The sequence below is a fragment of the Oenanthe melanoleuca genome, chromosome 3 (assembly GCF_029582105.1).
Source record: "Oenanthe melanoleuca isolate GR-GAL-2019-014 chromosome 3, OMel1.0, whole genome shotgun sequence".
In the NCBI taxonomy this organism is placed as follows: domain Eukaryota; kingdom Metazoa; phylum Chordata; class Aves; order Passeriformes; family Muscicapidae; genus Oenanthe; species Oenanthe melanoleuca.
In genome coordinates, this window is record NC_079336.1 from 93525096 (window position 1) to 93543049 (window position 17954).

At 41.8% G+C, this 17954-nt stretch overlaps 1 protein-coding gene across 5 annotated transcripts in view; it reads right to left on the reverse strand.

Moving 5' to 3' along the window:
• CDC42BPA (CDC42 binding protein kinase alpha) overlaps nt 1-7021 on the reverse strand; it is a 182944-nt gene extending 175923 nt beyond the window's left edge. For 4 of the 5 annotated variants that reach the window (XM_056488450.1, XM_056488448.1, XM_056488452.1 and 1 more), the window contains exons 1-2: nt 6536-7021; nt 5566-5790 (exon numbers count right to left, since the gene is read on the reverse strand). In XM_056488450.1, coding sequence (XP_056344425.1) covers nt 5566-5761 — 196 coding nt within the window. In that variant the 5' untranslated portion in view covers nt 5762-5790; nt 6536-7021. The remainder of the gene's footprint in view (nt 1-5565; nt 5791-6535) is intronic. The other variant, XM_056488449.1, reaches the window with a different exon arrangement.
• Between the last annotated feature and the right edge of the window lie 10933 nt (nt 7022-17954).

Genomic DNA, 17954 nt, shown 5'->3' on the forward strand with positions numbered 1-17954 from the left:
ACTGACAGAAGTCAGTCATCCTGAAGATACATACCCCAAATATGCCCCAAAACAGGCAGCCTTGGAATACTTCCAAACTTCCCCTGTTTGCAAAAACAGCCAAAACGAACACCCTTTAAACTTATTTCTACTTAAAATTAAGGGGGTTAAAAAAGAACCACTTAGAGTAATGAAAATGAAACAAACATCTTACAATGGTTTAATGCCTCACTCCACTGGAAACTAACAAAAAACAAGTAGAATTAGCTAGATGGTCTCTCAGCTCATTTGATCTCATCGGAAGTGTTGATAAACTTCAAGGAAAGAATCAAAACTGAAATAAATGTAGGAAAAAAAATCACAATGTAAAGGGTATAGACCTTAAACACAGAGCTACCTAACACTAAAGCCTGCATGAGCAACCATTCTTCTACGTACTTTCCTGCAAATACTGTTTCCTTCTTTTTCAAGTAATTTGGTATAGAACTGCATCTGTATAAAAGATGTTTACACAATATTCTTAAACAGAAATTTGAAGGTCGTTTCTATCTGAGAGCACTGAAGAACCTTCTTCTTTCACCCTAATCAATAAAAAGCATTTAAATTGTTGGCTGCAGCTGTGTAACAGAAACAACAGATTACATAAAATAAGCAGTAAAGTGTTATTGTAAACAATGTCAGAAATTTATGTGTCAAGAATGCCACAACGTCTTGTACATTGATGGAGCCCCATCAGCTCATATGGCTCAGCTGCAAGCAATGAAATAACTCACATTTAAAATCAGGAATATCCCTAAGCACATTAAGCAGCCTTGATGAGCAAGATGCTCATTCTTTCCCAGAAAGAACTGAATAACTGGTTTTGCTTACATCAGACCAGAAGGTACTCCCATTTTTATGACTAGAATAAAAAGAAGTTGATATCTTCTAGAATGCAATTAGGGGAAAAAAGTATTTCTAATGAGTTAGATAGTACTAAGGTCACAAAGTACTGAGCACCAAAGTCTTTTAAAAAGTGCTTTAAAAGAAACCAAAACAACAAAACTCGAAAAAGTTGATTGCCAAGTCTTTTACTGTCTGCTAAGAATAGGACCTAAATGAATGATTGTTCTTTAATGGTCTGTTTTAAAAAGAAAATATAAACAACTCATAGCTGAAACTGACTGTGATTTTGTTCATGACCTTATAGAGATAAAGAAGAGGTGCAGAAGCCTGGAGACAAGATTTATTTTCTTTTGTAACTAATATGCAAAAACAAACCTAGCTCAAAAAGGGGCTTCCCATTTTTTTTTAAGAAAAACCATGAGAGAGATCATCAGAAGGATTAACATGGACAATCTCTCCACAACCCTGCCTTGAAGGATTGGTTATATGGTGATAGAACCATTTTCAATATCCAGAACAGATGCTGCACAACTGAATAACAGAAACATGAGACCAATGATGACAGTCTAGTGTAAGACCATATCAGAACTGCATAAACACCATGCATTTCAGTTCTACTAGAGATGAAATGAGAACAATTTAATCCATCTTCCAAAGCTTTCTACGGCAGGAAAAAAAAAAAAAAAAAAACAATAAAAAACCAAACCAAACCAACAACTAACTGAATAAACCAAACAAAAATTTTACTAAAGGACAGTTTACATTTTTCCATCAAGAGCACAGATTTAATCAAGTCACTGACCTCACCACAGTATTGGTAGTGCCCTTCATCTTCCCTTCCTTTAATCACCACACATTTTTAGGTTTATTCTACTATTCTTTCAATACATCCTAAATAACATTGTTCTCATTTCTTTTTAAAAGCAATTCAAACTGGAGCCATTGGGAAGAAAGTCTTCCCAGAACCAAAACACCTCCAAAAGATCTCCAAAAGCTTCTTTTATCACTATAGTTCTCAAGTTCACCTTATCAGCCTTCGTTACCTCCCTTACACTCTTGCGTCAGCGTGGCAACTCACACACAAGCAGAAAAGAAAAAGCAAAGTGCTTGGAATTCCCAACAGCTTTTTCTGGTAAGCTCCAGTTGCTATAATTAGACAAGTCCTTTTCTAAATCACAAATACAACTATCAATAAAGATAAAAAATTAAAACTAGCATCAAATACATGGAACAAGCCAAATCTAATGTTCCAGTTTCTTCCTGTTATCTCAAAATGTGCCCTGATTTAACCCTCAGAATACAAATACAGCAGCTGTTTCCATGGCTGTGGTAGCATATAAGATGCCTATGTAATACAAACAACAAAATAAAATCATCTTATTAACAAGTCACAAAACTAATACTGTATAAGAATAGGGAATGCAATTACATTTTCACTTAAAGCCAAACACAGGATTTTAGAAGCAAAGCAGCTTCTGAATCATAAAACAATTAACCTGACGCTTCTAACCAGTCTAATGTTATTTCAAGCAGCAAAATAGACTGAAATCCTACAAAAATTTAAAACTCAACTTCACATTGTAGGCGTCTTATTTTCTTCACTTCCTGAAGTAAACTTGCAGTATCAACCCAAAATATGAACAGTTAGTTCAGATCTCAATTATTTTACCCTGATTCATTTTTAAAATAAGTTATAGTTCTAGATTACAAGTTCATAAAGTAGTCCTAAAAGATCTAAGTACTAGAACATGAAGCTTCTTAGTTCTCCTAAATATAGCAGCAGTCACATGGCTGTCATTAAGACATTAGCTTTTCCATGGTAGAATACCTCCTAAACCTTTCCCCCAAAAAATCAGATTATGGTTCAGTCTTACATGAAATACAGCTGATAACATCTCAGACCCAGAACAGTCTGTATAAAAATACATATCCACAAATGCAACCTCAGCTCAAACCCTCCACAAAACCAAACAGTAACACCTCAAAACTACATTGCTGAAAAGCAAGAAAAAATTATTTGCTGCTAAACAGGAGTCTCTGATCACTGAACAGCTGTTTATTAGCCTTTTCTTAAAATTAACAGACTATAAAATAAATCTTATTTACTTCTAGAAAGAATAATTTATTTTAGAAAAAGGCTGTTCAAGACAACAAACAGTTCTTAGGAGTAAATTTGCACTCTGCACTTTATGAACATGCAAACACACCAGCTCATACCAGTACCCTGACCAGTTCAAATACATCCAGATTGCACTCTCCATAGTCATTGAGAAAATCTGTGGACATTTGGCAGAAACCCACAAAATGCCAGAATACAACTGACATCCACTAGCAGATATACCAGGCCCCAAGTTTTATTCCACTGATGGGAAAAATAAATTAATACACATTATTTTATGTGGTACATCAAGAGTGCTTTACATGCAGCAGCTTTCAGAATTCCCTGGTGTCAAACCTGTGCTATTTTTCCTGCTGTTCAAATAGAGAAGCTGAAAAAAACTGAGCTGAAAGCACTTCAACACTGAGTCCTTTAGAGATGTGAGGGCAGAGTCCATGATTTCTGGCTGCCAGCCTTCCACTTCTGCCACTACTCAGCACATCTCTGACTTTAAAACCACACATAACATCTCTCTAATCAACCACTTGCATTGTTTCTCCTTCTGGGGAGAGAGATACGAGAGGTCATGATTCTATCAAAGCACAGGGTACCCTCAGCAACTCCACTGCACCAGAGAACTGGAAGGTACCCGACCTCTGTAAGAGCCTGATTTTCCATCTCCCTGATCCCAAGAGGAGTGCCAGACCGCCAGTTTCACTAGGAGGGCTGGCCCTCAGAGGAGACACTCCTGCGAGTGTTTGCAGGATAAAGACATCATTCACACAGACACTTCCACCGCCAGGTACCAGCAACAGCTGGCTCTTCCATGTCACCTCACAAACCCTCCTGAAAAAGCTCCCAGGGCAAAGCCTGGAGAGCAGAGCTGGGAGCAGACAGAGGACCATAGCAACTGAGCCCTGGAAACGGGAGCAACTGGTCTTCTCTGAAGCCTAAGAGTCCTGCTAAGGCACAGTTGGAGCATGAGAGTGGAAAAATAGCAGGAAAAATAGGCCAGCAAGAAACCTTATTCCAGTTCAGCCTTTCCAAAACAGTTTATTATTTCCATCAGCAGACGGGAAAGCTTATTACAGAAATCTTCAGGTACTGTCAGAGCCTTGCAATGATGCATTTATCCATCAAACAACCACCACTGAACGCACCAGCACCCAATACAATGGGTCCTAAACACACTGCTGCTCTGATCTTCTGATCAGATCACCATCATCATGGTTAACTTGGTTATTATTATTATTTACAGGGTATCGGCTGGCTAAATCCACTGCAGACTACATGAAGTTCCTGCATAGAAAATGCCCTTGGAGCCACCATATTTTCCCAGTCTTTCACAGCTTCTGTATGCCAGTGACAGTTTTAGAGGGAAGATTCTTCAGAAGTACTTTTAATTACTATTTCCTCCTTAGCTAGAATGCATTAATTATAGCCTGTTCCTCCAGATAATAAGAAAACAAAAAACAGTGCAATATGAACACTACAAGAAACTTAATTACTGAGTCAGATGTCCTTTAGATGTCAGTATGACTACAGAGAGGAGCAGGAAAATAAAACACACACATAGCAGCCTCAAGTTGTTAGATCAGTTATCAAAACAATGTCTTTCCGCAGCGACTTCATTTTGAAGAGCTCAACCACCTAATTAATCAAATGCCTGTTACGTGTTTCAAAAATATGCTTTTTTTAAATAAAGGAAGCCTGCTGATGTATTCATTACAAAGCAAATGTGGTAAATGGTTCTGTATGCAAATACAGAAGTGCAGCATGACTTTGAAGTTTGAAGGTCAGATACAGTAACCATTCTCATCAAGGCTCTTATGTCAGACTGCATCTTCTGGTTTACATCTGAGTTTAGGAGGAGGAAGAAAGTGAACTAAAAAGGAAAAAAATAGAGTCAACCAGTTCTGTGACAACTTAAGAAGAACTGGCACAATATCATTCACTTGCTTTCCTTCAAAAATCTACTAATACCCTATCTCCCTCAAAATGAAAAGTCTGCCAGGGTTTCATTCTGCTTTTCAACTTTGATTTTCCTGATGAAAAGAATAATCTACTTAAGTCAGCAACAATTTAATATTAAAGAAGAGAATGTCATCGCCACCTTCACAGATGTTTCAAACCCTTTTCATTCCAGAAAGCTGAAGGATTTTCTTGTTGATCAACATGTTTTATTTTAAAGCAGTATAGATTCAACTGGAGAAGAGGATTGTGCATTGATATTTTTCCAGGCATCAGAGAATCTATCCCTCACCATTCCATATTCCCAGCAACTTTAGGATACAAAGCTCAACAGCTGGGCCTGAAGGCAAACAAATATGCTTCAAATACAAGAGACTGAACCATGTCAAAAAAGAAAACGTAAAAATATGAAGCATGTTTTACATGCATAACTGAAAGACAAAAAACCAATAGAGACTTCTTTTTAGCACCACCACCACCACCACGTTTAAATACAGTGAAATTGACAATGCTTCCCAGTAAAGCACTGAGTTTTATAAACAATCCCCTCTCACACATAAATAACAGAGACATTATACAAAGCAGACAGGAACATGGACGGATGTACACAAAATAAACACATTCAAACTTACCCCACTCCAGATACTCAAGGATGTTCTTCTCTCTTCTCAGAGGGGAATTATTACATTCATCATAAAGGCAGATGAGTATATCCAGCAAGGTTTCCACACTGAAGCATTGCCCATTAGTCTGTGTTGGCCCATCCAAAATAAACTGCTCCAACTGCTTCAAACGCACTTCTCCAGACATGGTTGTTTCAGTTTGCATTTGGGTTTCTTTTTTAATGATTATTATTACTTTGTCAGAAAAACAACAAAAAAAAAAAAAAAAAAAAAAAAAAAAAAAAAAAAACTTTTGAGGGTTTTGTTGTTTAAAAAGAAGTCAACAGTATTTTTAACAAGTGTCAAACTGTGGCGGTCCTTAATTGCCAGCCCACCTTGGTGTTCCTAGCCTGAAACTAAACCCTTGGAGTTTCACACACACACATACTGTGTGGATATCTGTGTATGCATGACATTTAAGAGTAGAAAATAGTCATCTCTAAAAAAAATTTAATAGGCTTAGTAAGAAGTGGGGCAAAAACATATATGGGCATCCCTGATGCTTTAACAATAATAACTGCACTCAAATTCAAGCGAGACTGCCTGACACCGATTTCACCGTGCGCACACAGGCACACGCACTTATATATTTAAGGTCTTCTCCTTCATTCCCAATGCAGATCATGCAGCGCGATCCTGCGAGGAGCCCCGCCGCAGCACCACGGGCTCACAGCCCCTCCGGTTCCGCTTCCCAGGACGGATGGGAAGGGAAAAACAGATGTATTTACGTATTTATATAAGCGAAAGGCAGCAGAAACGAGGGCGCACACCGGCGGAGAGCAGGGAGGGAGGATGAGGGGCCGCGCAGCCCCGCCGCCCCCCGCCGCCTCCCCCGGCCGCGCCTCCGCGGCCACCGCGGGGTGGGGCGCAGCCCCCCCTCCTCAGGGCGCAGCCACGTCCTGCCCCGGGCAGCCTTTCCCTTCCTCCTCCTCCTCCTTACCGAGTCTCCTTTTAAGGCTTTTCAGTGATTCAAAAAAACTAAAGTCTTCATTGTCGCCCCCTTCTCCTCCGCTGCGCCAAGGGGCGGCGGGCGGGACGCGCGCCCCGACACACCGGCGAAAGCGCTCCGAGCCCTGTCAAATCCTTCCCATGGCTGCGGCGGCGGCTGCTGCTGCTGCTGCGGAGACGGCGCTCTCCTCCTCCTCCACCCGGTGCGCGTCCTGAGGCGGAGGGAAAGCGCCGGCGCCTCCGCTTCGGCCGCACGCTGCGGGCCGGGAGGCCCCGACGACGGCGGCGGCGGCTTCACTCCGGGCGGCGCGATGGTGTCCCGGCTTCGCCCCCCCGGGCAAAGGGCATCCTCGGGCGGTGCGTGTGCGGGGTGTGTGTGTGTGCGTGCGCGGGGCGGCGGGGAGGGGTAGCGGCGGCGCCCTCCCTCCCCGGCTCGCTCCCTCCCTCCGCTTCCGCGCCCTCCTCTCCCCAGCCGCTCCCTCCTTCCTTCCCTCCCTCCTTCCCTCCCTCCCGCGGTCACACGCGGCAGCCGCCGCCGCCGCCGAGCGCGCAGCAGCCCAACATGGCGGCCGCGGCGGGGGGGAGCCGCCGCCGAGCGCCGCCGCAGCGCGGGGAGCCGAGCCCGGGGCCGCCGCTACTGATGGGATTGAGGGGAGGAGGGGATGCTGCAGCAGGGAATGCAGGGATACGGGCGGACCCAGGGATACGGGAGGGAGAGAGGGCGGGAGCGGGGAGGCCGCAGCGCCGCTCCCCGCAGGCTGCGGACGCCCGGGCTGGGCTGTCCCGGGCGGACCCGCCGGCCGCTGATCCCTCCGGGCTTTGCCCCGAGCCGAGGGGAGCGGCCGCCGCCCTTGCCCGCCCCGGTTCCGCTCAGCCGCCGCCCCGGCAATGAGGCCTTTGATTAAAAATCCCGGCCTGGTTATGGAGGGCAGGCAGGGGGAGCGGCGCCTGCCTGCTCTTCCAAGGGGATCTGCCAAGCTCCAGGTGCGAGCGGGGACTCGGGCTCCCTCACACTTCGGGGCCTTAGAAACGTGACAGAAAATGCGTCGGCTCTTGGCGGTTCTGTGCCCGCTGGCGAAGTGTCTCCCCTCATCGAGGAGCCCGCCGTGCCACCACACCACACGCCGGAGAAACAAGCTCCTTTCGCGGGCGTTCCAAACCATATCCTTTAAGAGAGCTGGAGGATGTTCTTGTTGATCAAGGTGTTTTATTTTAAGGCGGTATAGACTCAACTGCAGAGGCACATCGGAGGATTTTGCGCTGATCTCTGCAGGGCGGCCTGCGGGGTGGAAAATGGCAGCTGCCCACCAGCACAGCGTGGCAGTTCTCCTGCCAGAGTGTCAGGGATGCGCTGTGCTGCTCAGGGCATTGAATGTCATCTCTAAGACAACGTGTAACTTCATTTCGTCCTTGCTCAGAAGTCAGGTGAAGAAGGATGAAGGCCATACAGCCCCCAAAAGTCACTGACGAAGTCCTACGTCTTCTGGAGCTCAAGGGAAGGAAAAGGCTCAGGCTCCTGCTTCCTCAGTTCAATAACCAACAGATGACCCTCAACTGGGTTTTGCCATACCAAGCATCGATATAACACTTTTTTTTAAACTGGCCTTTTTACCAGCTGATATAAAACATCAACAGTCTTACATACCCAGTAAGATGTAATACACAGTATGATTAAAGTCCCATATGTTTGTTCAGAATCACTCAGCTGTTGGTAAAGTCACTGGTGTGAAGCCAGAGAGGACAGTGACTCTCACCCTGTGCGTGCAGAATGGCAGAGCAGACTCTTGGCAAATGAAGAAATATGCAGAGAATTGAATTTTAAAAGCTTGTTGTGGAAAAACCCTCCAAGAAATGTTAGAAAGCACTACTACTGTAAGTGAGCTTGTGATGGGTAGGAGATAGGATTAAACTAATAAGGAAGGGGTTTCCTTCCTGTGCTGGAGTACACCCTTAGTATGGCAAGAGCCCTGTGCCAGTGTCTGGGATGCTGCTGGTCCTTGACTGCTACAGTCACAGCAGTGCCTCTGTGGTAGGAGCCTGCTCCAAAGCTGTGGCACACAGGCAGCTTTACAGTGAGAGTAAGGCATTTCCTGCTGGCTCTCTGCTGAACTTGTGGAAATTGGGATTGAAGCTGGGGGTTGGGGATGCCTGATGACAGCAATAAAAATAAGTTGCTATTGCAGGGGTAGGTGGCCCAGATCAGGTAGCACTTCCTATAGAGGTTGGAGACACTTCATCTTGAGCATAGATTAACCATTAATGGGGTTGCACAGGGAAAATGGAGAAGACTAGGTGTTTAAAGGGATGTTAGCTCCTTGGACTTTGGCACCGCTTGGTAGAGAAGTGAACTGAAGAACCAGTGCCAGAGATAAGATAGGTGTGGATATTTCATTATTTACTTAGCTTACTGTGTTTTCCCTGGCCAATTATGAAGTCTTTCCTTGTTTTAATTGCAGACCAAGTGTTTGCAAACAAGCATGGATATCCAGCAAAGGCAGTCACTTTCCCTATGCTTCTGGTTTTAAAACTGAACCCTTGTTTCTCATTGCTTGACAGAAGTTGCACATCAAGCTATTCCTTTTCATGTTCTTATAAGCCTGAGTGAGGCTACAAGTAAAACCATCTAAGCTGCAGTTGAACACAAAACCCAGGAATTTTTGGTTCTCTCCTTGTTTAATAGCCTGTCCAGAAATAAAAAAAGGCATCCGCATAACAACTGGTGATGCACCCACTGGGCTGTAGTCAGCTGTCATGCCACAGAAGCTGTGAGGAACAGGTAACACCAACAATGACTGGTGGCACTTTTATTTGCTGGGAGTTATCTATGTACCAGATGAGTAATTCTCACAGTACACCCATGGGACCAAAAAATACTTTCTCTGCCTTATAAGAAAGATTTTAGCCCAGAGTATTTAGAAAGCCAACAAAATAATTTAGTTTAACACGCAGAAATTTCTCCTGTCTTGTCCATTCTGTCACTAAGACACCCTGTCCTAAAAATATACCCATGTTGTGCAAATATACCCCAGTATCTTTCCTAATCATTATGTGTTTGTCTCACCCTGTTCTTGTTTTAATAATATCACGATAATATTGTCGTCTTACTGCTGAGCTTTACAAATGTTTACAGTACCTAAAACATAACTAATGATAATAAGGAATTTATATCTTACAATAAGTGAAGCAAGCTGATAGCAGCAGAGGGAATAGTGTGGAATGAGAGGATATGGTTGAAACAATGTCGTTTATATATTAAGAACGTATATGTTGAGTGTTTCAATGGTTATTGCTGGTACAATAGAATAAACAGCCTGTTCTCTTCAGGGACAAAGGTTTGTTGTTTTTGGTGAAGTATTGTGGATATCTGTTTTTGGTGTGCAAACCATTTCTAAAATCAAGAGAGACCCCACATGCTTCCCAGCAGGTGAATAATGCTTGTGACAGGTAGATCTACTACGTGCTTAGGGATAAGTACTCAAGAATGGCATTTATGTGTTGACAAAATTTTGCATCCAGGCTTTTCTGTTCTCTAAAACTTCACTTTGTAGACATATGTCGTTTGTACTGATACTGTGTTTCATCTCCCAAGCAAAATGTTTTCAGTATTCTGCAAAAACAGTGCTGGCACCCAATTTAGAGGATGTGTTTATAGACATGGGATGGTACTATTTGAAAAGAGGTCCTACAGCTGTAGCCTGCACTGTAGTAAAACTTAGGTTATTGGAAGAGATTGCAGGTAGCTGCAGATGGAGCACACAGTGGTTACACTCTAGGAGGACACTGAAGACCAGCATGTGTGAATCGAGCAACACTTGTTCTGTAATCTGTTTCACTGTAGTTTCACATAAATCTTGCTGCTGGGGCAAACTTAATCCTTAATCTCCTAAACAGAGAGATCTCTTCACTGAAACTGATGGCTGTTGCCGAGCTTTAATTAGTCTTAGTACCTATAATAATGCATTTAGTAACATGCTTTAGTATTTTTAAAGACTTGTAAATCTACTGTTCTTTCCCTCTCTAACTGCCTTGCCAAGACCTATTTCTCTTGTGAGGTCTACAGAAAAGTCCAACTACAAGCACTAAATGATACCTGGCAAAATTGATGCTTTATATTTACCTAATCCCAAAACAATGATCATAAATGTGTATATATATAGGCATTGTAAATATGGAATTATCTTTCTCTTCCCTCATGCTTCTTTTATTGGTCTTTGGAGTCTTATTTATAGTCTTAATGACTTTCTGTGAATGGCTGAACGGAATAATTTTACCTCAGAGAGAAATTGCATCATGCTGATCTCACTACTCTGGATCTGTACTGGCCTCATCCCCCTGGTTTTAGTCTTCATTTGAAACTGATGAGAATGTGGCCACCACCAGCCTACAATTTTCTGTGAAGAATGAAGCAGGTTTGACCCTGCTGAAGTGTCCAGGGGTGCTGTGCTCTGAACAGAAACAAGATAGCCTCTGTGATTAAAGAAGAGGAGAGGATGTAATGAAATTACATTTATAACTGTGAAATTGCTATAATTTTAATCCTGCTTTTGTGATGAAGACTAGGAACTGACTAAAGTCACATCTCATTCTGACCTCCAAATAGGACCCTGTGTTTGCACTCTGACAATGCTGTTTCATCTCTCAATATGTTGTTTTCTTCCTGTGAAAGTGGGGTCAAGCCAAAGCTCTTAGGGTTGCTGTAAACCTTAATTAATGTCAGTATAGCAGTCTGAGATTATTTTTGTATTTTCCTTTCTTCAGTAACATAAATCTAAGACTCTTATTTTATTTTCTCTCTTGTTTTTGTAGTCTGCAATTGTCTGCAACTTTTCAAGCCTTCAGTCCCTCCATAATCCGGTTCTTTCCTGTGTATTTCTGTCTTTGCTGATGTTTTATTCCACTCTGTGCAGAATCTGTTACCTGAGTTATGCCATCCTCAGGATAATTCACTCCCTTAAATGAAGATATTTAATGACATAGAAGTCTTTGTCAGGTCAAGTGGCTTCTTAAACTGAAGAGTTCTGAGGAAGATCACATATTTACTTATGAAACTGGATGGATGCAAATTTCTGCCACTGCCACACAAAGTACAGATAATCCATGATTCAAAAGGAAAGTGGATGTATTTACATTATCTCACTGATGCCTATACAAAGCTAATGTTGCTCAACTTTCAACAACAATAGCTCAGCACAAGAGCTGCTTCTAAACCTGCTCTCTTTGCAGTGGTTCATAGATTCTATTGATCATAATCAAGGACATAATTCAATGTCCATTGCTCTAGAACGAGTACCTCTTCTGCTGGTGAGCACTCAGTGCTCAGTATTATGGACTTTTTTTCATTAAAAGGGTGTATTTGTAGATTGATTCAGTGAGGATCTCACTGTGAAAGTGATTTTTTTAAAAAGAGCTACTACAGTCATGTAAGTAACATTGATGGAAGGGATGAGGAATGAGGAAACTCGTGACAAAGAGATCTTTGATTGGGTGGGGAAACAGGATGAAGTGAGGAAGAATGGGATAGATGAAAGAGGGAGGGAACCCAATGACTAATTTGGAAATCATATGGGAAGGAAGAGTGATTTAGAGAGGGGAAGTCAAGGGCAGGGAGTTTGGCAAGAAAGAGGGAGGGAAGCTTGTGAAGGGAGAGGGGGGAATATACTTACTTGTGAAAACCAGCAAATTCTGTACTTAGATGAAAACAAGGCCAGAAAGAGCCAAATTTGGAATGTGAACCCAGGGTGGATTAACTTTCTGTCAGAGAAAGGTTCAGAGTGCCTAGCTCATTACAAAGAGAGTACAAGAGATCACACACTGATCTCAATTTCCCCAAGGTTGTGGAATTTTCAGATTAGGGGTCTGACCAATTCAGTTGTTTTAAAGTACTGTTTTGGTTTGTTTGAATTTTAATGAAAGAATATTGTATATTGAAAGCAGTGGTGCCTCTATTTTCTGTTGCTTATTTTTAACTTAAGAATTGCAGAAATAGCATCAAAAGAATATACAAAAATAAAATCCATATTTCATTGGGAAAATAGATACAGACAATGACAAAAGATGCAATTCAGGCAGAGGTCTGTTTTAAACAGAGGCAGGACACAATGTAAAGAGACACTTTCATCATGGTCTGCAGATTGAAATCACAATATTGTGGTTTATCAACAGCTGGCATATTTGGAAAGAGAGGCAGCAAGCCCCACCTCTCCCTTCATGGATTAAATTTGCAGTCAGTCATCACATTTTAAGTAAGTGATGGCAGTAGCACAGGTAACAATGCCTAGAAACCAGCACTTTTATTGTTTGCTAGTACTACATTTTGCAGATTGATTCCTTCTGCAGTGAAAACTTACAGAAAAAATTAAGTGCTCTGTAAAATTTGAGACACTTAAGGAAAACATTTGTTACAAGTGAAGACCTCTTGCCACTAGAAGGTAACTTCAGGTCACCTCCCAAAGAGAAGAAAATCTTGTAATCATGGAACCATGGAATGGTTTGGGTGGAAGGGACCTGAAAGATCATCCAATTCCAACTCCTCTCTGAGTAGGGACACCTTTCTCAAAGCTCCATCCAATCTGATCTTGAACACTTCCAGGGATGAGGCATCCACAGCTCTGTGAAACCTGTGCCACTGCCTTACCACTTTCATGGTGAAGAGTTTCTTCCTAACATCTAATCTAACCAGTTTAAAATGTTATGTAGTGTTCAGTAATGATCCCACTCAAACCAATGCCAAATAAGCCTCCTTGATCTCAGCAAGAGCATAAGTGAACTCACAATTCCTTCTGAAACAAACAAAACGATTTGGACTTAGTTTTATGAAAAATAAGAATCATTTATATCTTTGCATGATGTCAACCATTTTTCTTTGTACAAAGAAAATTTCTTTTACACAAATTAAGATATTTAATTACATGAAAAGGTTAGAAGTGTGATTATAAGTGGTCTTTGAGGTAGAGAAAGGCAAATATTTGTACTAGTTTAATCAAAAAGTGTGAACATAATGCTGGCTTGGATCCTCGTTTGTGGATAGCACTGGGAATAATTGTCCTTGTGGGAGGAGGTGCTGGCCAGTGGTACAGCTTTGTTTTGTTAATAGTGCTCCCTCAGTGAATGGAACCCTCCCTGAGAGGGGTGAGAGCAGATCTGCTGCAGGAGTGCTCCCTGCCTTGCAGGAGAGCAAGGTTAGCCATGCATCACTTTGTCACCGTTTCAAGTAACCCAGCTTACCCCACCTGAAATAAGCTGAGCCTTTCTTACACCTCTCTAGGCATGAAAAGGAAGGGCAGCCTCCAGAATATGGGCAAAGACAAGCACCAGAGGTTGTATCATGGACAAAAATCTCTCCCTGTGGGACATGCACAGATCAGGAAAAAGACATTGCTCTACAGCCATAGTCATTCAGGGGACAAGTTTATGTGACAGTGAATTTTTCTTAAGGCAGGAATGTTTCTATGGATTAATTCAATCAATCAGTCAATCAATCAATCAATCAATCAAAGTGAAGACAAGGACTAAAAGTACTAATGAAAAGCAAATATTTCCAATCAGAGTAAGTTTTAGCAACTCATAACTTGAAAGTAATTTGGCTGGTTTTCCTCAGTTTTTGCAAAAGTGACTAAAATAGACCTGGCAAGCTTCAGACTCAAGCAGCTTTCCAAGCCAAAGTTATGATGAAGGGATGGAAACAGGGTGCTGTAACAGAAGCTAGCTTCAGCCTTAACCACAGAGATGTTGCTGCCTCCCCTTAACATCCAAAACTATGCCAAAACACACTGTAGGCACATTAAAATCATTAAATGAAATGGAATGTTTCTGAAACTAAAGTCAAGTAATGTCATAGAAACATAATTCATAATGCAGCTATATCTCAAAACCTTTTCTTCCCCAGTTAGCTTGGAACACCAACAATTTCCACGTGGGGTGCACCAGGAGGAAGCAAGGTCCAGCTACATTCATCACCTGGAGTCCAGCATTTGCTGCCATCACTTTTTTGGCTTCCTCCTGAAGCACAGGATTTCATTTTGGAGGCCATGAAAATTGGGGTTCCAATTTTCCAATAGAAATTGGTAATGAAAAGAGATTTTTGAAGATGTTGAAAATATTTGTATTTTTACAATGAAGAGTGATAGCCATAGTTATGTGTTTAAAAAAAAAAAAGACAGTTATCAGCTGTTCATTTGGCTGAATGAAGTTTTTTTTTTCCTTGACTGAATAATGAGGGAAGTGGTGAGTGGATGTATAATTAGCTTTCAGCTATGGCTAGCACAGCTCTACACAGCAGCAATCCTACAGCCACTAATCTCACTGCTGTCTCCTACAGGAGGAAAAAACGGGAGGGGCCGAGGTCTCTGAACCTCATCCTCCCTCTGGTCAGGGACACTGACAGACCCAGGGTGCAGAGCCACAGGTTATTCAGTTTATTGCTCCAGTTTGCTTCAAGGCCTTTCCTTAGACTTAATTCCCTCGCCCTGCAGTAAAAGTGATAATAATAAAAAGGTCTATGATTCACAGTTGAAGCAGTGTATCTTGCATAAGTTAAACAAGTACCTAAGTGCTCTGCTGAACTGGGGCCAAGGGTGGATTACTGAGAAAGCTGGGCAGACTTCCCATCTCCAGCCAGTTCACCAAGTAGTCTCAGGCTAATCATGGAGTTTTCTGGGGCTTAGTTTCCTGCACATGTTTATCATAGGGTATCTATTCTGACTGGTGAAGATAAGGAGATAATGAGGGAACATGAAAATACTTCAGAACATGGAAGAGGGAAAGTGCTGTAGAGAAAACAGGCTTCTGCATATTGGATGTACATTAATTGTCACATTCTCCTTATGAGTTTTCTTTAGTTTCTGGACTCTGTTCAGTATTTGTGAAGAAACATCAGGCAGCTTATTAACAGAAAGCCCACTTCCACTTTAAATGGCAAGAGAGTAGTCTGAATCCCATCAGAACCAGTGGAAGAAGATCCAGCACTGCATGCAACCAGCATTCCAGAACGGCTCAAGCTGTGTTGCCTTCAAGCAGCCTCATCATCATGGCAGCACTGTCCTGCTGTAGGATATGAATCCAGCAGGTTTTGTTCAGGTTGTTGCCTTCAGCAGCCTGAAAAAATAATGCAGCCCTCTTTGGAATGGGTTATTAAAAGGGAAATGGAACAGCATCTTTTACAGTCAATGCCTGACCTGCACTGGGAGAGTTTCTTCTGATCAGATAATGGAGCTTTTAAGGCTGTTTTGCATTTCTCTTATTCCTAACTGGCAGAAAATGGCTAGAGAAAGGGCAAGAGTGTCACTGTGGAGAGCTTTATTGATATGGGAGAGGCCTGGTTACCACATAATAGTTTGAAAGAACAGACTTTCCTTTTAACACTTTTTTTCTACTTGGAAATTTATATTTAGTTTTACAAAGTTAGAGCAAATGGCTTAGTGTATTGAATTGCAAAAGAGCTATCCTGAGTACATATGTTTACTGTATCTTTTGATTCAGAGAAAATTAGCATTAAAAAATCTTTACTAAGAATGGATTGTGCCAGAATATTAGTTTTGTAGTGTAACAGACAGGAAAATATAATCATGCTAATTCATCCTGTGCAAATTAAGAGCTGAGATAGGATACTCTCCATTTACAATTGCTATCTGATGTTATAAACACAATTGTGGATATTTTAGTACACGTTACAGCATCGAGTGTGAAACCAGAAAACACCAATGCTACTTTTTGTGGATTTTAACCTACAGTTCTGAAAGCCATTAAATTCTTTTTTCCTTATAATAACTGATCATATTTTGTTTATCCATAGATAAAGCAGCACTGTAGCATACTTCTGCTTCTGTGACCTCTTCAAAACCTTTTTGCAGGCATTTCCTGATTCCTGAGTTCTGCAGATTCAGAACCAAAAAAGACAGAAGAGTAGTGAGTATCAGCAATATTTCCTTTTTCTATTATACAATCACAGGTCAGTCCAAAAGGAATAAGCACAGACAAAAATAACTGGTTTTGCTCGGGTCCCCTTTCTGCGAGGACAGAATTCCAAAATCCTGATCTTACTCCGAATTTTGACTCACTTTCTGTGCATATAAGGTGTGGGGTGGCTGGGGCCAATGTGCAAAGATACCCTTGGGGAATTAGCTGTTTTCAACTCCCCCTGACTGTGGATTCAAAGGCTAAATTTTTTACCTCTTTTGTGGTAAGTGAAGGGGAAAATCCAGTCAACCAATGCAAGAAATGGAAATACAGTCAGTGGGGAGGGACTATGGAAGGAGGTTTGTAACTAGGACATATCCTATGTGAGTGGCTTTCAAGGCCCTCCTTTTCATCTTCACTGGGAATGCACAGGAGAACAAGCAATACAAGCCTGTTCTGGTGATTTCCAACCATGGCAAAGGTCTCCTGAGCTGTTTGCCAGTTGATACAGCAGCACATCTTTACCTGACCCAAGGCTGCAGGTGAGGAATTGGTTAAGTAAAAACTGTTCTTTGGCATCTCCTCCAGGGTAGGATATGTGAGAAAAACTTAATCCTGACAGACAGCAAATCCAGGGTTTGCCAGTCCTTAGCTGAAAACAGACTGTTTAGAGAAGACTTAATTCAAGGGCAAATACTATGACAGAAAGAGCAAATCCAAAAGGTAAGTATGATATTTAAGACATAAGCAGTTGCAGGAAAAACCCACAGCACTACAAATGCAGGCAGTGCCCACTAAAGGCATTGTTCAGCTAGGATGGAGGCTGGTCCTGTAGCTAATGAAAAAGGATATGATTCATCCCTTACAGAAATAACACTAAAACTTTTCATCAAATGGTAAAAAACTTCAATGTGTGAATTACATCAAAGGGGACACTCCATCAAGAGCATAAAGCCTGTTGCTTAGAGAATGCATAGTGTGTAATTACAACATCACTGAAGACTACAGCTTATGTGTTTAGGTATGTCAGCTGTCCAGCTACACTTAAGTATCTTTCAGCATATCCATTACATTTGCATACGATATATGTGAATTAATATGTCCTTAACTCATGCCTATTTCTGTATGCAGAGATGCAGTATGCATGTATATGCATGTATACATACATAGGTATGATATAAGCACATATACATTCAGAGCATTTTAATATACTTAAAAAACACTATGCCAAAAATGTACAGCATCTGTTTTCAATCAAAATAGCCTATTTCAGAGGAAGGGAGTGTTGTCTGGTGATCAGAGCGGGGAAACTAAAGAGTCAGGACTCACGGATTCCATTCCTGAATCTGCCAGGACTTGGCTGTGTGGTTTTGACAAGCTGTGACTCCTGTGTACCCTGGTTTCCCCATTTGCAAAATGGAGCAGTTCTACTCCTGGAATGTTGCAGTGGAAAACATAATTAGTATACGCTTGGAAAAATACAGAAGTTCTTGTTATGTCATCATAGTATGTTTGAA